Source organism: Hyperolius riggenbachi, chromosome 4, assembly GCF_040937935.1.
Source record: "Hyperolius riggenbachi isolate aHypRig1 chromosome 4, aHypRig1.pri, whole genome shotgun sequence".
In the NCBI taxonomy this organism is placed as follows: domain Eukaryota; kingdom Metazoa; phylum Chordata; class Amphibia; order Anura; family Hyperoliidae; genus Hyperolius; species Hyperolius riggenbachi.
In genome coordinates this window covers 90638627-90662566 of record NC_090649.1, presented here as the reverse complement: position 1 = coordinate 90662566, position 23940 = coordinate 90638627, and the positions used below count along the sequence as shown (strand labels likewise).

Here is a 23940-nt window from a genome sequence, read left to right as displayed (position 1 = left end):
ATCGGTCTATCTCATGTATTAGCTCTCCTTACAGTTAGGCGTGGTTTCCACTTGTCCGCTTTGTGTCAGATTTTTCTCTCAGAAAATTTGAATTTGATTTGGCAACTAATGGTAGTAAATGGTTTCCATCCAATACGAATTTAAGTACACGCGAAAAAAATCTGAAGTCCTTCATCATTTTTTCAGACATTGTGCACCAATCGCGTACAATGCTTTGCATAGGCAACGCATTGCAGCGCAAATTTTTGCGTCATTTATGCAAACATTTGCACTTAAAGTGAATGTTTACCGTTTAAAAAAGAAAGTCAGATACTCACCTAAGGAGAGGGAAGGCTCGGTCCTAATGAGCCTTCCCCCTCCTCTCCCGGTGCCCGGTCCCACGCAGGATCCCCCGTGGCAGTATTCGACCAGTTCGGTCAAATACTGCCACTTCCGCATGCCGAAGGGAGCTTTCAGAAGCCTTCGGGAGCACTCGGGCTCCCGATGACGCGGCCGCTCCATACTACGCATGCGCAAGCGCCCTCTATGACGCGCTCGCGCGTACGTAGTATGGAGCGGCCCGTCTTCGGAAGCCCAAGTGCTCCCGAAGACCTCCGAAGTCCCTGCGGCGGCGGACGCGAACGGGGGAGCCAGCGCAGCACCGAGGGCACCGGGAGAGGAGAGGGAAGGCTCATTAGGACCGAGCCTTCCCTCTCCTTAGGTGAGTATCTGACTTTTTCTTTTTTTAAACGGTACCCATTGGCTTTAATCCATGGTTACAGGAAGTTGTCAGCAGTCATGACTAAGCTGTTACTAGGCAGATTGTTATATTTGACTAATGCGAATTTTCACGTATGGCAATTCACATAAAAACGCGTACAAATTTACAAGTGAATTTTCACCAATCAGAAAAATCTTATAAGGTTTTTTGGGGCACGAAAATTTCACGCTACAGTGGCAACGTAGCCTAAAGCTGAAAAATAAGTAAGCTTTGTGATCTAACCCTATTGCGATTTGTGTGCAAAGTTTCGGTGCTATTGAAGATTTATAATTTCTAAATAGTGTAAAAGGAGCCTGACTGTGTAAAATTACATAGATTAGTTATTTTTTATATATTTCTTTTGACGGAGAACCTTCCCAAATAATTTCTTTCCACCCTTTGTTACTGTGATATTTAATGTCTGCAGCTGCCTACCCACCTCTGTACAGAGCTGACTGTAATCCTTCTCTGTCGTGCAGAAAAGTCTGAAGCTGAAGAGCGGCCCCAATGATGTGGTGTTCAGCGTTACGACTCAATACCAGGGAACGTGTCGCTGTGAGGGCACCATTTACCTGTGGAACTGGGATGATAAAATCATCATTTCTGATATTGATGGAACAATTACGAGGTGAGCTCTTTGTGGAGTGGACAATGGTGACTGGAAGGGCACAGGGAGCCGGATTGGCCGTTTCCATTTCCTTTCTTTAAATGCCTCTCTGGAAAGTCATGGCCGTCTCTATTCATGCCGAGATTGCTTAGGAAGCTTGTTTCTGCAATAAATTGCCTGGTCACACAAATTCACATATTGTAGGAAAGAAACAATATGCTTGTGCAGTGAACCCTGCTGCCTTTTCCATTTCTGTTCTCCCCTCTGTCCTGTTGTCTCTCGTTTGTCTTCGTACCGCCTGTCCCTCTGCTACCCTTCATGTCCTTTTCTCCTCTCCACCATCTCCCTCCACAAATTAAAAAATAAGGATTGAGAATGGGAGAATAAAAAAGTGTAATGAGTCATAGGAACAACAGAATACCCAATCAGCTCGGGGTGACTTAAAACCATTAGGAAAGTATTGGGGACTAAAAGAAACTGAAGAGCCAACGCTCAGTGTAGTTTGCCTTAACGCTGCCGTGCGCCTATGTCTGACAGGCGCTCAGCTGCGTTACGGACAACCACTAGCTTTTCTCCATTGATTGCCTGATGAAGCGGGATCTTGCCCGTGAAACGCGTTGCATACTGGAGATTTAAATAAATGTTATTTTTGTAATAAAAATAACGAATCCTTGTCTGTTTTCCCTTGAGAGATGTAAGTCCACCAACTTCCCCCTTTTAAACTGTTTTTAGATGGTTTTACTCTACATTGGCGCCTCCGTTCAAGACCTTTTGTACAGAGTACCAAAGCAGCTGGGTGTGACCCAAAACTGCAAACTACAGTGAGTGTTGGCTTTTTAGTAAAAACCCTTTTTGGGCTTTATAGTCCCCTATACTTTCCTAGTGGTTTTGGGTCACCCCGAGCTGCTTGGTTACTCTGTTGTATTGGTCCACACCCCTATACCATAGAGCCATATCAATCCCTGCCATGTACGGAGGAGGAACAACAGTCAGGAAAAAGGCTGTTTGCATGTTGGGTTGATGTGGCTCTGTAAAATGTATAAGTTATAGGCTTGCTATACACCAGTGGTTCTGGATGTAAGCCTGGCTGCATCCATACAGAAATCAATAGGCTGCATCCGAAACGCAGGCAGATTGAAAAAAAATAGTGCCAACTGCAGTCTTCTGTAGACTGCATCCGAATCCCTATAGCCACGCATGGCACAGCTACAGCAATCCGGCTGCAGCTTTGCAATAGTACGGGTGCCCCATATGATTTGGAGATGGATGCGGAAACCAGCCCTTACCAAGAGCTTTTGGATTAGTCTTTCTCTTCATAGGGAATTCTCAAAGTTTCTTTTGTTTCAAAAGCACTCCCTGCAAAGTACTTATACAAACATGCCAGCCAAGCTGCTTACTCATGTGCCACCATTCTGGCAAGTGGGATTGTTCCACTGCCATTCAAGTATTGTTGAAGATAAAACAAATCTTGAGAATCCCCCATAATAAAATGGACTAGTCCAAAACCTGTCAGTAAGGCTCAGAGTTAGTAGATTATAATGTATACTGTAAGCGATATCTACATAGGAAGTAAACTAATTCTACTGCAATTACTCTGAGACAATTGTACTTCTTATATGTACTGTATGTGTACAAATGAGCTTCAAGTTTTACAGGTTTTCTCCATAGCACCCCTTTAAAGAGAACCAGAGATAAAGCACCCTCTTGTATTTTACCTTATAAATCAGTGGGAACATGACAGTAAACACGTAATCTGCTCTTAGTTTCATTGTTCTATGTTTAATCTGACTGTTATCACCTCTGATAAGAATCCCCGACTGAGCACTCAGTCTAGCTTTGCTAAGGAAAGATTATAGCTGAGTCTGTCTTCTCTGGTGTCTTTTCAAGCCCAAGCCTGCCCCCTTGTGGCTCTGCTATAATGACTCAGCTATAATTATTCCCTGCAAAGCCAGACTGAATGCTCAGTCCCGGATTCTTATCACAGCTGATAACAGACACTTTTAGCAGTGAGGATGAAACCGAGAGCACGGTAAGTGTTTTCTCTAATGTTCTTACTGATATATATGGTAAAATACACAAGGGTGCTTCGTCTCGGGTTCCCTTTAAGGATACTTAAAGTGAAGCTAAACTAAGAAGGATATGGATTTTTCCTTTTTAAAATAATACAATTTGCCCGACTCTCCTGCTAATCCTGTGTCTCTAATACTTTTAGCCACAGCCCCTGAACAAGCATGCAGATCAGGTGCTCTGACTGAAGTCAGACTAGATTAGATGCATGCTTGTTTCAGGTGTGTGATTCAGCCACTACTACAGCCAAAGATATCAGCAGGACTGTCAGGCAAATGGTATTGTTTAAAAGGAAACATCCATATCCCTCTCAGTTAAGGTTCTCTTTAAGGATTATGTGAATTTGTGAAGTAACGTTTAGTTATAAGCCCGTGATTTAAATCCCATTGAATGCTCTACAGGCCCACTGGATACTGGAGACTTCTGGCAGTATATACAGTATTTGCTGCCGTTAACCTTTTTTCCCCCTAAATAATTCCAGTGGTGTTTTGATTCTCTTTCAGGTCTGATACATTAGGTCACATTCTGCCAACATTGGGAAAAGACTGGACTCACCAGGGCATTGCCAAACTGTACCACAAAGTTAGCCAGTAAGTAGAACATCACTTTCTTTGCCTTTCTGTCTATAACGTGTGAGGCCTTATGTTGGGCATAGACAATTGGTTTTCATCCAGCATTTTTGATTTTGACAGGATCAGACAAAGCCAGGGTTCTCTGCGCATGGCTGGTTCTAGAGGTTCTGCTGGCTGAAGCAAACTTTGCTACTGATCGAGCATTGGAGCATTCTCCAGTGACCTATCAGATATCACTGCTACTGATCGAGTGCAGTGATTGGCCCAGTGACGGTGCCATAGTCCTGCCCGCAAGACCATCGGCGGTTAGAAAAAGGAGCAGTGGGCGGCTGTGATTGGCCGGTCTGTTGCCAGCACCCCCGCCTGATTGGTCGTGGCAGGTGCCACCAGTCGAATGAGGACTGGGATTCAGGGATGCCTGGATGAGGAGGATAGTGTGTGTGCCAGGAAGGTGGGCAGGAGAGAGGAAAGAAAGCAAGAGCCAGGTAACTCAAACTGTTTGTCCAAACACCAGCCCCTAGATTTTGATGCCTGAATCACGTGATTCAGGTGGATTCATGGTGGCACCGCCCTTCTGTCGGTCAACTCTTTCCTCATCAGAACTGCATGAGTGGTACAGAAGAGCAGCAGTTTTGCGTAAAATCAGTTTTTCAGTGAAAAGCGCTGTCATGCTCTTGCAAAAGTAAAATACAGAAGAACCTTGAATTGCAAGTAATTTAGTTTATAAGCACTTTGCAAGACATGCAAAACATTTTATCAAATGTTGACTTTATTGAGCAAGCCACATCTTGATATACAAGCACAGCATGTATACACACGTCACTTCATCACAACTGAGCCAAGGGTTCTTCTCAGTGTGACTGACTTGTAACTGATGCAAACAAATCCAGGGAGCCAGACCCAGGCCATACACTATTAACTATTATCGTGAATTAGGACCTAAAGAGTCATGTGGGAGAAATTGATAGAAGGCAAGGCTTACCTCCTCACAGAAGACCACTCTGTATTATATTTGTACCGTTATTCACCAATGTGAGGTATGGCTACTGTAATGATGCAGTGTGGTCTTAGAGATGATAAGCTATACCTTCTGTAATAATACAGTGTGGTCTTTTAGAAGGTAACCTATGCTTTCTATCAATTTCCGCTAGTTGCCTCTTTTCAGGAACCCGATTGGTAACTGGCTGTGTAAACTAAGGCATTGATTGGCCATCTCTGTTTAAAGGATACCCGAAGTGACATGTGACATGATGAGATAGACATGTGTATGTACAGTGCCAAGCACACAAATAACTATTCTGTGTTCCTTGTTTTCTTTCTCTGCCTGAAAGAGTTAAATATCAGGTATGTAAGTGGCTGACTCAGTCCTGCCTCAGACAGGAAGTAACTACAGTGTGACCCTCACTGATAAGAAATTCCAACTATAAAACACTTTCCTAGCAGAAAATGGCATCTGAGAGCAAAAAAAGTGATAAAAAGGCGAATTTCTTAACAGTGAGGGTCACACTGTAGTCACTTCCTGTCTGAGGCAGGACTGAGTCCGCCACTTACATACCTGATATTTAAGTCTTTCAGGCAGAGAAAGAAAACAAGGAAAACAGAATAGTTATTTGTGTGCTTGGCACTGTACATCTGTCTCTAGCAGTTTGAGAAAGGGCTACATTGCCCGAAACAGCGTCTGTCACTGCTTTTATGGAATAAAAAGAGCTTTACATTACTTTGGTGGTGCCGACCCGATTGCATTTGGCACTGTACATACACATGTCTGTCTCATCATGTCACATTTCACTTCGGGTATCCTTTTATGACTCCCTAGTAATGGGGGTATTTATGAAGCAGAATGAACTACGGTAATTTAGTGCAACTGGTAAAGTAGTTTTTGCTTCCATCTCGGGCGTATTTCATGTGGAAATCACATTATTCCAGCTTCCCCTTACAGTCCAGTCACATAGAGGGGAGGTGATGGGTTTCCATCCACATGAATACTAATGTGGTTGTGTTTCCTAGACTGTGGTAAGAAGAGATAAGTGGAAACGCCCCATTTAGTTTTGTTGAGTTTCAGACACTTTTTCTTGCTGAGGCGACCATTTCAAGCATGAAGCACATTAAAGTCAATAGGAAGGCAGACTTTAGTAACTTTACTTTTGTATGTGAAGTTTGAAAATTGTAGAAATGGTTAGAAAGCAGCAATGTGAGGGATCCAAGTAATCAGCTCACAGGAAGTGATGTAATTATTGCCACACATGGGACCTGATGGACAGCTTGGTAGTTGTAATAAGAACCTGAACTCTGTCAGCCTAAGATGCATTCCAATAATGGCTCGTCACCAGGCATGACCTCTCTCAGGCAAAGCACTAGTGGAAAAATGCATTAGTGGTGGCCACAAGCGACCCTCTCGCTGTGTCACATATGTCTTTGCTTCTCAACATGAATTAATAATGTTGGTAACCACTGACATGTTTTACACACAAGACACAGAACATTTATATTAGGCTTTTCTCCTGGTGGACTCAAAGCGACGGAGCTGCAGCCACTAGGGGCCGCTCCATAGGCAGTAGCAGTGTTAGAGAGTCTAGCCCAAGGTCTCTTTACTGAATAGATGCACTATCCAGCCAAACCATCTAAGAGGAGATAAGGCTCTGGATCCCCAGAGCAGCAATGTCCAGCCTGGAGGCCAAATGCCGCCCACCAAGCCTTCTCTGGTGGCCCTGCCCTGAAGCTTTCTACAGTTGTTAATTCCATGCGCCTCACAAGCCATAGCTGGGGTGCCACATGCAGGGGCCACCTTGTATCGCCACTCTGCCTATCCCTTTGCTCGGTTGTAGGTTATCAGCCACCACTGTAGCAGTAACAGCCACTGATTAGCAGCTGCCACTGTGCCAGCAGCAGTAACAGCTACTGATTAGCAACCGCCACTGTGCCAGCAGCAGTAACAGCCACTGATTAGCAGCCGCCACTGTGCCAGCAGCAGTAACAGCCACTGATTAGCAGCTGCCACTGTGCCAGCAATAGTAACAGCCACTGATTAGCAGCCGCCACTGTGCCAGCAGCAGTAACAGCCTCTGATTAGCAGCTGCCACTGTGCCAGCAATAGTAACAGCCACTGATTAGCAGCCGCCACTGTGCCAGCAATAGTAACAGCCACTGTGCCAGCAGAAGTAACAGCCACTGACTAGCAGCTGCCACTGTGCCAGCAATAGTAACAGCCACTGATTAGCAGCCACCACTGTGCCAGCAGCAGTAACAGCTACTGATTAGCAGCTGCCACTGTGCCAGCAATAGTAACAGCCACTGATTAGCAGCCACCACTGTGCCAGCAGCAGTAACAGCTACTGATTAGTAGCCACCACTGTGCCAGCAGCAGTAACAGCCACTGATAGCAGCTGCCACTGTGCCAGCAGCAGTAACAGCCACTGATTAGCAGCTGCCACTGTGCCAGCAGCAGTAACAGCCACTGATTAGCAGCCGCCACTGTGCCAGCAGCAGTAACAGCCACTGATTAGCAGCCGCCACTGTGCCAGCAGCAGTAACAGCCACTGATTAGCAGCCACTATGCCAGCAGCAGTAACAGCCATTGATTAGCAGACGCCACTGTGCCAGCAGCAGTAACAGCTACTGATTGGTAGCCACCACCGTGCCAGCAATAGTAACAGCCACTGATTAGCAGCCGCCACTGTGCCAGCAGCAGCAACAGCCACTGATTAGCAGCCACTATGCCAGCAGCAGTAACAGCTACTTATTGATTAGCAGCCACCACTGTGCCAGCAGCAGTAACAGCCACTGATTAGCAGCTGCCACTATTTAAGTAGCACTATGCCTGCATATTTTAAAGGACATGCTAACCGCACATGATATATGTTTTTTTTGTCTATGGAAATGTTTTATTTGCCATTTGATACACTATGACTGTGACATTTCGTTAAACAGCAAAATGGTGTTTAATGTTGCTGGTTTGACCCCCTAGCACTCTCAAGAATGGTGATATGGCCCTTGGCCTAAAAGGTTTGGACACCCCTACCTTAGAGCCTTCTTGTTCCTCTTTATGTCCGCTTGTTATTATTATTTATATAGCGCCAACATATTCCGCAGCACTTTACAAAACACATTAAGACAACACAGGGAACACGGGTACAACCAAAAAATATACAGCAAAGTCTTAAGCAGCACAAATATTGCAACAAAAACAGTAAACATTAGGGCAGTGAGCCTTTGCCTCTGATTACACTGTGAACAGATAAGTAAACAGGGGCTTTTTCCACAGGCATCATACATTTGCACACAACATTTGCATGATTCTACTTCAGCTTGGAACGATTTCCATCCCACTTACCATCCATAACAATGTATACTGGTATAGTTCCTTGCCCTTGTTCTTCTCATTGAGTGTTTTCCTGTTATTCATCAGAAATGGCTACAAGTTCTTGTACTGCTCAGCGCGGGCTATCGGGATGGCTGACATGACTCGAGGGTACCTGCACTGGGTGAATGAGCGAGGCACTGTCTTACCCCAAGGACCTGTTCTCCTCAGTCCCAGCAGCCTGTTCTCTGCACTGCACAGGTACGGCTTCACTTAACCTTAATACTAATGCAATCTCTGATATTTTATGTTATTAAAAATCCTGTTTTGTTTACTGAATTCAAACCTGCGTTGCACAAAAGCTGTAACCAAGTCTGGGTAGCTCTAGGTATGGCAGGACTATCTGCTTAAAGAGTCTGAAGCCTATTAAATTCCCTCTTTTTTACTTGTACAGTTAACTTAAAGAGGAACTTCAGCCTAAACAAATATACAGTCATTAAGTTACATTAGTTATGTTAATTAAAATAGATAGGTAATATAATCTCTTACCCACCTTGTTTTTAAAAGAACAGGCAAATGTTTTCCTGAGGGCAGCCATCTTTTTGGTTGAATGGAGGTGACAGGGAGCATGAGACACAGTTCCAACTGTCCTGTGTGCTGATCACCCCTCCGTTGCTAGGCAACGTGAATAACAACTTAGGTGATCCCATCATGCTTTGCACAGCGTCAGGGAAAAAAAGCCCGGGCAGTTTTCTTTGATGGGGCGGAGCTTAAGCTTTTGTGCAGCTAAAAATAAGGCTTATATAAGAAAAACAAAGTTCTGATGCTGTGAAACTGTTAAGAAATACCAAACCTTTTCAGTACTGCTGAGTAGATTTTTAGTCTGGAGGTTCACTTCAAACATTAAGATCAAAGCTGATTTGCCGCATCCCTGTGGCAGAATAAGCTATTTATCCCCTTCACCACTTTACAGGGATTGTGCTGCCCCGGGGAGGCAGAGCCTTGCGCGCGGTAGCTCTACCTCCAGTCCATATAACACATATATCAACACACCCACACACACACACACACACACACACACACACCCACACCCACACACACACACACACACACACACACACACACACACACACACACACCCACACCCACACACCTAGAGTTCAGCTTTGGAGCTGCCCCTAGATAACAGATGATCGTTGCCAGATTTTGGCCGTAAATTAAATTGAGTCTTGCTATTGCCTCTTTGGATACAGTAGCTCCCTGCCAGACACCTGTTCTTAAAGTTTTGGGATCAATCTCCCCAAAAAGCTGCCATCTTGCTGTTAGGGTACTTTCAAGACAGGACACAGAACATTTATATGACACTTTTCTCTTGGTGGACTCAAAGCACCAGACTTGGAGCCACTAGTGCACGATTAGTAGGCAGTAGCAGTGTTAGAGAGTCTTGCCCAAGGCCTCCTTACTGAATAGGTGCTGGCTTACTCATTCAAACCCTGGTCTCCTGTGTCAGAGGCAGAGCCGCCTGCCAGCCACACCCTGACACATTGTGCTGCATCGCATACGCAGTGTGATCATATTATAATAGTACGTTCACATCAGTGCGTTAGCGGAATCTGTCAAAATAGCGGGAGGCTTGCTGTGCATTATCGGGCGGCGAGCGTATTTACAGTTGCGGTGAAGCATATTTTTGTACTTTATGCATTGCAACAATTACATAACGCACCATGCGACTTTTACCCTCTGTTGCATTGCAAGCCTGTTGTTACAGCATGGAACTGGCCTTACGCACCCCCAGGATTATAATTGCCAGCACTGATTGCTGCTCATCCCTTTCAATGCATTAGCATAAGCAGCTGCTTGGCTGAACCTTGGTGCTCCTAGCTGTAGTGGGCGGATGCAGTGACAGCGGTCAGATCTTGCCTGCGCAATCAGCCACCCTATGACTCCTGTGGGCAGGCTACGGCAGACAGAAAGATGCTGCGGTAATAGGGTGCCTCGTTATCCCTAACAATCGTCTTTGCTTTTATACAGGAAGTGATTTTTATAGAAAGACTGCCCTCCACACACACACACACACACACACACCACCACCACCACCACCTTCAGATTAGTAAAAGCAGTGATTACAATTCTGCCAAATGTCCTCTGCTTGCTTGCTTTCTGTGCTTTAGATCTGTCAAATTAAAACCAAATGGCTATATATACATCTGTATTTTTGCAGAGAAGTGATAGAAAAGAAGCCAGAAAAATTCAAGATTGAGTGTTTGACTGACATCAAGAACCTCTTCCTCCCCAACACGGAGCCCTTCTATGCTGCTTTTGGGAACCGACCCACTGTAAGTACACTTTTTCCAGTTTCTAAGGTTTATTACTCATTTGCTTTCCTGCACCCACATAAGTTAAAGGACACCTGACCTGAGAGGGGATATGGAGGCTGACATTTTTTTTTATTAAAGAATACCACTTCTCTACTCCCCTGGCTGCTCTGCTGATCCTCTGCTTCTGATACTTTTAGCCATAGACCCTGAACAAGCATGCAGCAGATCAGATGTTTCTAACTCAAGGGTGACTTGTTTCAGGTGTGGGATTCAGACACTACAGCCAGAAAGATCAGCATGGCTGCCAGGCAACTGGGTTTGTTTAAATCTCAAATCACGCCCTCCCCCGGAAAACTTAGAGCCCCCCCCCCCCCCCCCCAATGTTCACACCCTTTCCCTTGCCTATGTTGTGTCTGTTGATTTGCACTGCCCCGCATGCGCAGTAGGAGACGATTGAATGATGCTGCTGGTGGTAAAATACTAAATATCTCCGCTCTCACACCTCTTACATTTCTCAATTTTTCAGGGTAGGGAGGGAACCCCCAGAACGACCTCTTTGCCAAATTGCAGCACCCAAGACCCGCTGGTTCCCGAGATAGGTTTCTGTAATCTATCTCCTGAACCAGCGGGTTTCGGGGGCTGCAATTTGGTATAGAGGTAGTTCGGGGGGTCCACTCCCTACACTGAAAATTTGGGGAGTGTAAGAGGTTTGGAAGTGAAGATATTTAGTATTTTACCTCCAGCAGCATCATTAACTTCACACTGAGCATGCGTGCTACTCAGTGTGGAAGGAAGCTTCCGGGCAGCGCAATCAGACATTACACCTAACCTTGGCGACCCTCATAGGTAGAAGTCTCATCTTGCAAGGGTCGTAAAACAAAAGTGGCTATCGTAGTCTTCACACCTATAATAGGGGTAGCCACAAACACACCTGATCTGAAGGATGGACCCTTTATTGGCGGGAGGGAAGGTAAGTAGTTTTCCGCTCACCGCTCTTGGGCTGCAGTTGTAGGGGCTGCTCCCCTGTAGTTTCACTTTTGCATAAATAAATAATTCCCAGATACCACAGAAGTGATGGTCATAGCTAGTGTACTTCTTTCCAAAACGTGTGTATATAAGATCACTAGGAGAGACTACTCCCAGACTACTTGTGTCCCTTATGGCCCATACTCACGAGCTACTTATGTAGCTTGTCGCTAGCACACGGGAGCGTGTGCGCGCCATTTTGGCGACAGCTCGTCGCCAGGTCCCTCCACATACACACCGTGGAAAAGTGGGATTAGTGATGCGACGAAAGCTGTCGCCGGCGTTCTTCCCCCCCCCCCCCCCGCCGGAAACTCAGTGCACTGGCTATTAGGTTGCTGTCGCTAGTCCGCATACACACGCAGACTAGCGACAGTTGCGGCGGCAACTGTCGCTAGGCGATTGACCACGCCAATCGCCTGGCTACTGCAGCGACGAGCGATTGTTCGGGGCGCGCGTGCCATACTCACGGGCGACCTGTCGCCGCAACACTCACGTGCCACGTGGTTGCGACGACAATTGTAGCACGTGAGTATGGGCCATTAGGATTTTTGCTAAGAGACAGATGCAACCAAAAAGCACGCTCTCCCATAATGGGGATTTGTTAACACCTCTGTTCTGCAAGTCCGACCACAGAGCCTCCTTATTCACACCTTACACTGATCAAAGCCAAAAAAAGCCTGAAACAGCTGTCTACAAGTTGGATTTGCTCTGTAAAATGAGGGTATAGGTGTGGGTTGGAATCTGCTGTGGAATGGGTTTGTCAGCAGCAAACTTCACTTCATAATTCCCAGCCTGACCCTAATGTCATGACTACTGGCGTATGAAAAACGACATTTCCCGAAAGAAATGCAGGTTACACAGTCATTGGTGCGAACTTCACTGACTTCAGGGTCATGCTGGGCATTATGGGATGGAAGTTCGCCGGTGGTAAACATGCCTCGATATTATGGGATATAGCAAAATAATTCTCCTATTCACTCACCGACCTTAAGTTATGCCTTAGTAATTACAGTAACTTCTTGCTCTTGTGAAGCAAGTACCTTTGCAAACGGAACAGCTAAATGGAGCATGACAAGTTTAAGAGCCCGCTATCCAAACTGCAGCTACTAATAGCAGGCACAAAGTAATTATAACTGTGGTCAAAATTTGACGCAGGAGTTCAGGGTTTGGGGTGGGAGGGAGGTTATTTAGGTTAGTTGTCCACTAGCGGGGATCAGGTTAGTTCCCCACTGGGGGAAGGGGGGGGTCAGGTTAGTTGCCCCCGGGTTTAAGGTTAGGCACTTCCAAGAGGGTGGGGGATAAGGTTAGGCACCACTGGAGAGGAGGTTTAATGTTAGGCACCACTGGGGGGGGGGGGGGAAGGCATAAGGTCAGGCACTACTAGGGAGGAGGTTAAGGTTAGGCACCACTGGGGTGGGGGAGGAGTTTCAGTAGGAAGTGGTTAGGTCATAGTGAAATATCGGCTAATATTACCACTGTTTCACTATATCAATTAAGTAGTAGAATATCAGTAAATTTACCGATATTCTACATCCACAATTTACTGCACTTTTTTAACTGTTTTTGTTTCGGTTTACGCCATGCCCAAGTGAGCATGTGGCGCTTTCAAATGTAGGCTTTGCAAATACCTCCTGGTCGAGGAAGTGAAATAGTATTTGGCATTGTTGGCAACAATGTTTTATAAAAGTTTCAATGCTAAGCAGAGGGTTGTGTGTTTATTTTTCCGCTTTAGGACCCCTGGCGTATGTTTCTTTCTCTAGCGTTCACAGCGGTGCTTCCTATGTAAAGGAACGAGTCGATGAGCTCATTAATATTTTGTGTATCTGATGCAAGTATACAGTGTTGTGACATCCCTACAGAGTATTCCTCCCCATGGTAACTAGATGGCGGCTCTGACAGGATTAGACGCGCTCCGCAGGATACAGATTAAACTGTTTGTATTAATCCAATAAGATTCGTCTGTGAATTTACGACATTGTCCACATAAAAATCAAAGCACTTGGACACACTTAAAGAATATTTATTGAGTAATACTGCAGGCCCTTTTTTATGGGACTTTTCCACATTCCGTTTTTTTTTTTATCGAGTTGTGTGGAGGACTCCGCTTTATGACATCATAAATCAATTGGAATGCCGTGAACTCTTCTGGCGCTGACGCGGTTATTGCTGCATTAAAATGTCACTTCCATAGACTAATATGTAGCTTTATGATTTATACAGGATGTTTATTCGTATAAGCAAGTGGGAGTTTCTTTAAACAGAATATTTACGGTGAATCCCAAGGGAGAGCTGATTCAAGAGCACGCAAAGACCAACATCTCCTCGTGAGTATCTCTTTTATTGTACAACCCGGAACATTCCGAGATTACATCTCCTCAGAGCAGCAGGTGGTGAGGCTTAATGAGTAAACATGGCCGCTCGCTGCTTCGCTCACCAAAATAAAGCCCGACATGCTGCGTGCTGCTCCCTGTAATAGATGTGCTTCTCACTGCCAAAATGTGGGGGAAGGGTGTATGCAAGTTATGAAACCAAACTGATGCCAAAGCTCGGGTGCAAAATCAGATATTTACCTTAAGAGGAGGAAGCTCAGGATCTCCTACTGAGGCTTCCCTTGCTACTCCGTTGTCCCCATATCGCTTAGTGCGGCCCCCTGAAAGATTAGCGATGAGGCATTGTTGCTAATCACATCGAGGCCATGCAGCTCCTGTTCCTGAGGCGTGGCTGTGCAGTAGCCATGCATGTGCAGTAAGCAGAAGCCAGTGGAAGGCTTGCGTGGCTACTGCACGACCATGCTTCAGGAAGAGGAGTTGCGCAGCCCCAATGTGGAGGGGGGCCACACTCAGCGACGGGGACAACAGAGAAGCGAGGAAAGCTTAAATAGGATCCTGCGGCTTCCCTCTCTTCAGGTACAATATGTATCCGATTTTGTTCCTTAACTTCGGCTCGGGATCACTTTAAATTACCCCTAAACTGAAGGGGTGTTTGCATTTTATTTAATCCGTTGAATACGTGATGCTGTGACATATGTCACAGCACCATCCTTTTTTGTCTAGTGCCCCCTGTGGTCCTTGTTCTACTCAGTTGAAAACATTGATTGGTAAAGAACATAGGCGGGGAGGAAGTAGTAGTTCTCAACGCCCCTTCCTCCCCTGACTACACCCACTTGAACCGCCCTTCCTGCTTTAACTATTAAAAACCTGTTAAAAAATAAGCCACTGCATAACTCACCGACTCCAGGTTCCAATCGCTGCTTCTTCTGTCCTGTCGGCTCTGCTGCTCCACCGCAGTGTCATGCTGGCATCTTCACAGCAATGGCGCTGAACCGGAAGTGCTCCTGGTGTACTTCCAGGTCAACGCCATTGCTGGGAAGATGCCGATGTAATGTCTGATCGCGCTGCCCGGAAGCTCCCTTCCACACTGAGTAGCACGCATGCTCAGTGTGAAGTTAATTATGGTGCTGGTGGTAAAATAATAAATATCTCCTCTTCCACACATCATACATTCCTTAAATTTTCAGGGTAGGGAGAGGGACACCCGAACTACCTCTATGCCAAATTGCAGCCTCCGAGCCCCGCTGATTCAGGAGATAGATTAGAGAAACCTATCTTGGGAACCAGCCGGTCTCCGAGGCTGCAATGTGGCATAGAGGTAGTTCAGGGGTTCCTCTACCTACCCTAAAAATTTGGGGAGTGTAAGAGGTGTGGGAGCGGAGATATTTAGTATTTTACCACCAGCAGCATAATTAAATAGGAACTGTGTCCGCACAGTCTCCTACTGCGCATGCGGGGCAGCGCAAATTAATAGGCAGTGTAATCGGACACAACAGAGGCTTTTACGAAAGGATACTGCGGTAGAATGGCAGAGCTGACTGGATGGAAGAAGCGGCGTTGGGAACCTGGAGTTAGTTGAGGTATGCATTTTTTTTTAACAGGCTTTTAAAATACAGATCAGGAGTACTTTATGGCTACTGCATTCACAGAGCTGCAGTGCGGTCTAACAGCATACAGCATCCCAACGCACTGTATGCAATGCGTTACTGCAAAGCTGCATGGCGGGCTTTCCTTGTCGGCGCAGTCTGCCACAGGGAACAAAATACAGGTAATGATGCGATGCATTGCAGTGGGGTCTTATGCCGCAAATCGCACTGCACCGTATGTAAAAGGTCCCTAATGGTACTTTTTTTCATCTTTTTTTGGTACTTTATCAGTTGCAAAATGCTGAAAGTTTTAGGTACCCATTCATCTAGCGACATGGTGGCCGATCGACCATCTGATTTGATAATTGTCAAGTAGATGAACTGCGCTCTCCACCTTCCTATAAAACAACATACAAATGGCACATAGCGTGACTCCATACACATGCACTTTGCCACATACAATCAATCACCACTGTGACAATTGTGCTCGTGTCGCACTCGTGTGTCCACTCCCAATATAGATTGCGCTCACCAAACAGCAGCCACCTCAAACTCAGGTGGGTCTAGCGTATTTTTCACACATAAGCTCCAGGCATATTTAAAATCCTCAATGATCTGTTTAATGTCGCTTTGATCCTCTCCGGAATCATGAAATTGTAAAACACATAAAATACATCATAGTGTAATCTGCATAAAAAAACACACGATAGCCCGCGCAGTGAATGCGCACTCACTTATATCTCCTTGTCATATGGCACATCATATAGGCGGCAGCGAGATCTGTCCTGGCCTCCGGGCATGGGGTGAACGGCGTCCCGTGTCCCTCCTAGTACCCTTTCGCCTGGTCTGCGCTGACTCGCGTCCTCCTCGCTAAGCTGTTCCTCAAACACTTCCTAGTGCAGTGACGTCAGACGCGCCGGCCGTAGCTCCGCCCTACGCGTTTCGTCTAGTCAGACTCATCAGGGGCTGAGTCTGACTAGACGAAACGCGTAGGGCGGAGCTACGGCCGGCGCGTCTGACGTCACTGCACTAGGAAGTGTTTGAGGAACAGCTTAGCGAGGAGGACGCGAGTCAGCGCAGACCAGGCGAAAGGGTACTAGGAGGGACACGGGACGCCGTTCACCCCATGCCCGGAGGCCAGGACAGATCTCGCTGCCGCCTATATGATGTGCCATATGACAAGGAGATATAAGTGAGTGCGCATTCACTGCGCGGGCTATCGTGTGTTTTTTTATGCAGATTACACTATGATGTATTTTATGTGTTTTACAATTTCATGATTCCGGAGAGGATCAAAGCGACATTAAACAGATCATTGAGGATTTTAAATATGCCTGGAGCTTATGTGTGAAAAATACGCTAGACCCACCTGAGTTTGAGGTGGCTGCTGTTTGGTGAGCGCAATCTATATTGGGAGTGGACACACGAGTGCGACACGAGCACAATTGTCACAGTGGTGATTGATTGTATGTGGCAAAGTGCATGTGTATGGAGTCACGCTATGTGCCATTTGTATGTTGTTTTATAGGAAGGTGGAGAGCGCAGTTCATCTACTTGACATATCCTGACATCTGGAACCCTGACACAGCGATCCCACCACAAATTACAGTAAACTTGGCTGCAGTAAGCTCTGAATATCAACCTGTGGAACTTTAAATACTGAGACACAGGAACTATTTTTGGAAACTGCAGTATTTGACTGATAAGATACAAATAACTGAGAAGGGGATTTGGGAGATTGGTGTTGCAAATTGTGATAGGATTGAGTGGGCAGCGCAGCCTTGTATATTCATTGTCATTCTGATTTGATAATCATCGAATCGGATGAAAAATGGTGCCGCCAAATCAACAATGCGACCAATTTCGGGCCAAGCATGTCGACTGGACAATGCTGCAAGATGTCGGGCCATCTGGTGTGCGTCAGTAACGCCGAGTGATATCTGGATGAGCGACGAAACCCTCAGTGCTGTTACCCCGGTGTATAAATGTACATGTATGTGCGCATTTATACATTACCTGTCCTGTGTCGCGGTGCGCGTTCACCTTCCAAATCCGCCGCTCTTCCTTAAAGAGAACCCGAGGTGGGGTTCTGACAATGCTATCCGCATACAGAGGCTGGGTCTGCCTATAGTGCCCAGCCTCTGTTGCTATCCAGATCCCCCCTAAGCCCCCCCTGCGCTTTGCTATCCCCCATAAATCACAGCCGCGCTGTTGACACGCAGCATGTTGCAGCAGGCTGTGTTTACCTATGTACTGTCAGTCTCTGCGCTCCCCCTGCCTCCTGCATAGCTCTGGTCCACGTCCTTTCCCTCCCCGCTGATTGGAGGGAAGGGACGCGGGCGGGGACCGGAGCTATGCAGGGAGGCGGAGGGAGCGCAGAGACTGACAGTACAAAGGTAAGCACAGCGCGGATGTGATTTATGAGGCATAGCAGAGCGCAGGGGGAACTTGGGGGGGATCTGGATAGCAACAGAGGCTGGGCAGTATAGGCAGACCCAGCCTCTGTGTGCAGATGGCATTGTCAGAACCCCACCTCGGGTTCTCTTTAAGCAGTATACACGCCGACAGTGCATAGCATGTGGTGCGTGTGTGACGTCACACATGCGCAACGCCGGCAGCATCTATATGCACAACACTGGCAGCGTGTATAGGGCTAAAGGAAGAGCAGCGGATTCTGAAGTTCACAAGGCAGGTAATGTATAAATGTGCACATACATCTACATTTATACATTAGAGGAACAGCAGGATGGGGGGGGGGGGGGTCGGGGGCTCAGCTGATTCCCTAGAGATTTCATGCTCACATTGATCAGGAATTGATTTGTGGTGTATGGGCAGCTGTCAGATCTCTCTCTAATCCTATTCGATCAGAGAGAGATGTCTCTTGGTCGAAATGTGTCCATCGTGGCTAGATATATGGCTACCATTATTTCAAAGAGATGAAAAATGATCTCTTAGGGGAAAAGGTTAATTGCATGAGGCCCCAATGTCAGTGTGTACTGGGATTAAATCTAAGTACACACTTGAGATAAAAGTCTTTGGAAAATGAAAGATCACAGACTAATCTTACCCCCTTCCATGTAGTATGAGAGCCATACCTACACAGTCTAGTCTATGGAGCTGAACTCCCCATCAGATAAAAATCTTTGCAAGATGCTGTACGCTTTAGGCCTCGTTCACATCATTTAGTGCAGATGGCTGTGCGATCAGAACGCAACGCGTATAATCGCACGCCATCTGCGCTACTATGCGCTGCGCTGCAGATGCCATTCATTACAATGAATGGGATCTGCACTGCAATTCTCAAAAATGCATGCAGCAGTGCAATAGCGCATATGATGGGAGCGATAGAAGGGCTGTCTATGCCCTTCTACCGTTCTTGCGTGTCGCACACTATGCCCGCTGCCAAAATGCGCACGACAGCCCACATAGTCTGAACGAGCCCTTACACATTCAAAAGATCAGTTCCTGCTAAATGCATTTATAGTCTGTTATCTGCAGATCTCATACATACCTTGTTTAACAGACCTTCATCTGCAGATCAGATCCACCAGGATGGATTTTCAGATCTGCAGATGATTGTCTGATCTGCAGATGAATGTCTGTTAAACAAGGTGTTTGAGATCTGCAGATATCATAGGCTTTAAATGCATTTGGCAGGAACTGATTTTTGCAGATACTGATCTTTTACATGTGTACAGCATCTTGCAAACATTTTTCTGATTACTCAGCTCCATATAGACTGTGTAAAGTATGGCTCTCATACTACATGGAAGGGGTAAAATTAGTCTGCGATCATTCCTTTTCCAAAAACTTTTATCTCAAGTGTGTATTTGGCTTAAAGAGAACCCGAGGTGGCTTCCTAAGAATGAAATCCGCACACAGAGGCTGGGTCTGCCTATACTGCCCAGCCTCTGTTGCTATCTCAATCCCCCCTACGTTCCCCCGGCGCTCTGCTATGCCCCATAAATCACAGCCGCGCTGTCGACATGCAGAGGGCTGTGTTTACCTCTGTAGTGTCACTCTCGCTGCTCCTCCCGCCTCCTGCATTCAGCGGGAAGGGACGCAGGCAGAGACCGGAGCTATGCAGGAGGCGGGGGGAGCACGCAGAGTGACACTATAGAGGTTAACACAGCCCGCTGCGACACGCTGCGTGTCGACAGCGCGGCTTTGATTTATGGGGGATAGCAGAGCGCAGGGGGAACTTAGGGGGGATTGCGATAGAAAAGGAGGCTGGGCAGTATAGGCAGACCCAGCCTCTGTGTGCGGATTTCATTCTTAGGAAGCCACCTCGGGTTCTCTTTAAAAGGGTATGTGGGTGAGGCTGTGCTGTTTCTTGCAGAAGATAATTGCAGGTTAGATCTGTTTGCAGCTAGTAATACCTATACATGGGCCGCCATGGATAGATCGTGTTGACAACCTTATATCAGCCATGCAAGGAAATGGAGCGGAAGTAAATGCGTTGAGAGGTTAATAGCGTAGAATAGGGTCAGTAATCAGTATATGCCGCTGAAGTTTTACAGCAGAAAATATGATTGTTCTCATGATTTGGAATTTGGCGTGCTTCTCCGGAACAATATACCGAAGCATCCTATAATTAAGAGAAACAGGAATGTTATTATCAGCAGGATTGTACACAGCTTAATAACACAGGGAGAGATAATTGCCAAAGAAAGATACATTATGAAGTGTGAAACTAATTAATCACACATGTGCTAATGAAATTTCTGCTATTTTTACACCCGCCTGATGGATGGAACATGACTCCCTGTTTTGACAGGTGATTAGATAAGTCGCTCAAAACAGGTTTTGATCTTCTTTGTCTGCGAAAATGAAAGAAAAGTAACGGATAAGTGCATTTTTTAAAACACATTAGCTATTATAATATACCGAGGGGAATGAAGCAAGCTTGCAGATATAACCTCTTACTATAAAGGAGTTAGCTTGACTGTAGACTCAAAAATGACTCCACCTATGCTAACCCAATCCCTGCCCTAACAGGATGTATAGTAAAACCTGCCCCAAGTACCGTATATACTCACATATAAGCCGACCCCCATATAAGCCGAGGTACCCACTTTTCCCAGAGAAACAAGGAAAAAGTGATTGCCTCGTGTATAAGCCTGCTCCCTAGTATAGCCCCCTCCACAGTAGCTAGATGTGCCCCAGTACAAGTCATTCCTTCTCCCCATAGCCAGATGTGCCCCAAGGATGATACAGCTGTGTCACAAAATGCCACTAGATGGCGTCATAGATATGAGGCACAGCGATTGCCACACAGGAAGAACACCCGATCATTGCACCGCTGAAACGTTGCTGGCACGCTCTGCTCTACAAGCCAGGGGACACAGGTAGTCTTGAGCAACACACACTGCACACCATGTTGCAGGGGATAGGGGACACAGACACAGCAAGGAGCCAGCTGGTAAGAGCAGGATCACTAGTGCACAATCCTTACACTCCTCTGCCAGTAACAAAACCTGCTCCACCATCTGTTCTGCTCAACTGACCCGCATATAAGCCGAGGGGGTAACTTTTCAGCACATTTTTGTGCTGAAAAATTAGGCTTGTACGCGAGTATATACAGAGTATATACAGTGCCTTTTAAAGGATAAAGTTTAATTGGATTTTGCACTGAACAGGACTAATGGGGCCCATACTGGTCGATTTCAGCCATCGATCGATAGATCAATTCCATAGAATTAAGCGATCAGAAATCGATTCTTTCAAATCTATCGATCGATTTCAATGAATTTGATCTATCTGACATGATGGAAAATCTAGGTCGATCTGCTGCTGGCAGCAGATCCATGGTCCATAGAGTTGCATTGGATCGAATGGTCCAAATTTAGATAGATTTCATTTCCGAATGAAATCTATTGGAAATCTGTTCCTAGTGTGTGGCACACATCAGATAGATTCCTGTCAGATTCAACTTCCCAGGCATCTGCCAGAAATCTGTCTGATGATCGAATCTGCTGCAAATCTATAAGTGTATGGCCACCATAAGGGCTGGTTCACACTGCAAGAGTTTTTCAAAGGGGAACCTGAACTCAGAACTTACTCTCTGCTCTATAAGATGTGCAACAGCATAATAACTTTTAAAGAAAAAACATTTTTGCTACAGCTGATACAAATCCTGCAATAAATCTGCAGTGTCTACTTCCTGCTTTCATGGAAGCAAATATATTAACATCCTGTGTTTTCAAATGAGCCTCTCTGCCGTGGCAGTCAGCTGGCGCAGCTGAGGGATCAAATTACAACTTGTTGTTTCGTGACAGATGAGGGGGAATTAAACAGGCTAAACTCTCTAAATAAATACAGGGTGTATTTCTCTGTTTTCCTGCTGTCCTGTGTAAGAGTCCAGATCCAGAGATGACATGTGACATGGTGAGACAGACATGTGCATATACAGTGGCAAGCATACAGACACTTGTGCTGTGCTCCTTTTACTTTTTTTCCCTGCCTGAAAGAGTTTATAATTGGCTATGGAACTGACAGTTTTTCCTCCAGTCAGGACTCAGTGGGCTCCCTGATAACAAATTACAGCTATCAAACACTTTGCTAAGCAGATACTTCCGACTTTTTACTGTGAGAGAAAAAGATAAAAAGGTCAATAGTTCATGTATTTTCACTCTGGGACTCTTAAGACACTGGCATTGAGCAGAGACTATGAAACCTTAAATCTGCTTTGTAAATGTTTATGCATAAAATAAAACCTTGAGATATCTAAAAGAGTCATTTTTAGGAGTAGAAGGACAGATCCAATTGTTTATCTCACTAGTTTATTTTCATCTCTGGTTCACTTTAAAGAGACTCTGAAGTCTCTAAAAAAAGTATTTTTATGTCATAAATCTGTGTAATACTTTATCCCTAACTAAACCGCTAAGCCGCTGTAAACTATCTAAATCCCCCCCCCCAAAACTCCCTGGGGGGCAATCCGGGCAGCGCTTCCGTGTGAGGCAGAGCTATGAGCCGCAGCTCTGCCTCTCAGCGCGTCTGTCAGCCCGGATCGCCGCTTTTCCCCCACCCCTCTCAGTCTTCCTTCGCTGAGAGAGACGGAGATCCGCCGCTGACAGACGTGTGTGAGGCAGGGCTGCAGCTCATAGCTCTGCCTCACACGGAAGAGTAGAGGGCAGCAAAATCCATGACCAAGAAAGTAGTGGATTTTTCAGGGGAGAGGGAGGGCGAATTAGGGGGGGATTTAGATACAGCGGCGGGGATGCAGCGGTTTAGTTAGGGATAAAGTATTAAACAGATTTATGACATAAAAAGACTTTTTTAGAGACTTCAGAGTCTCTTTAAAGAGAACCCGAGGTGGGAATTACTAATACTATTGGGGCACAGAGGCTGGTTGCACACACTAAGACCAGCCTCTGTTGCCCCATCGTGTGCCTCCATGTCCCCCCTGCTCGCCGCTATAGACCCCGCAGTGCTGGCGACACGCAGCGTGTCGCCAGCTCAATGTTTACCTTGCGCTGTCAGTCAGCGCCGCTCCCCCGCCTCCTCCGCATCGGCGCACCCGCCCGTGTCCCTTCCCTCCCGCTGATAGGAGGGAAGTGACGCGGGCGGGTAGCGGCGATGCGGAGGAGGCGGGGGAGCGGCGCTGACTGACAGCGCTAAGGTAAACATTGTGCTGACGACACGCTGCGTGTCGCCAGCACTGCGGGGTCTATAGCGGCGAGCAGGGGGGACATGGAGGCATACGATGGGGCAACAGAGGCTGGTCTTAGTGTGTGCAACCAGCCTCTGTGCCCCAATAGTATTAGTAATTCCCACCTCGGGTTCTCTTTAAGCGCTAGTGATTTGGAAAGCTCTTGCTAATGCAAAGCTATGGGGGATTTTGATAAAATCACATCGCTCAATTGAGAACACACACATAGCATTACATTAGCGAGAGCTTTTAAAATCAAAAGCCCTTAGAAAAAGCTCTTGCAGTGTGCACCAGCCCTAAGGTCTAGTTCACACTACAACATGCAATCGCAATCACTAACCGTTTCGTGGTTGCAGTTTTCAGAGCGATTGTTAGAGGAATGGGCATTTTTGCACATTCTTTTAAGAAAAATGGCTGTAAAAATGGTGCAGGCGGGTAATGTTTTCCTTTTTCTCAAAATTGAAATACTGCAGTGAGAACGCACTCGTAGGGTGACATTGCAGTAGTACTTTGCTTATCACTGGTGATCGGCGAACTGAGTGCAATCGCTCACAGAAGGAATGTTACCACCAGGAATTGGCACTTGTTCCCTATAGCCTGGTACACACCTTGTATTTTCACTGGCCAATGATTGACCAATTTTACCACCTATTTAGGTTGATATTTAGGTTGATATCCCATTATAATATATGTTCAATTTTACCACCTCCATGTAGTGTGAGGCCAACAGATTTTTAATACTATGAG

The 23940-nt window shown here is 46.1% G+C and overlaps 1 protein-coding gene across 6 annotated transcripts in view; it reads left to right on the top strand.

The window, feature by feature from the left end:
* LPIN1 (lipin 1) overlaps positions 1-23940 on the top strand; it is a 235402-nt gene that overhangs the window by 203810 nt on the left and 7652 nt on the right. For all 6 annotated transcript variants that reach the window (XM_068280284.1, XM_068280285.1, XM_068280288.1 and 3 more), the window contains 5 exons: positions 1219-1367; positions 3917-4003; positions 8391-8543; positions 10504-10618; positions 13847-13950. In XM_068280284.1, coding sequence (XP_068136385.1) covers positions 1219-1367; positions 3917-4003; positions 8391-8543; positions 10504-10618; positions 13847-13950 — 608 coding nt within the window. The remainder of the gene's footprint in view (positions 1-1218; positions 1368-3916; positions 4004-8390; positions 8544-10503; positions 10619-13846; positions 13951-23940) is intronic.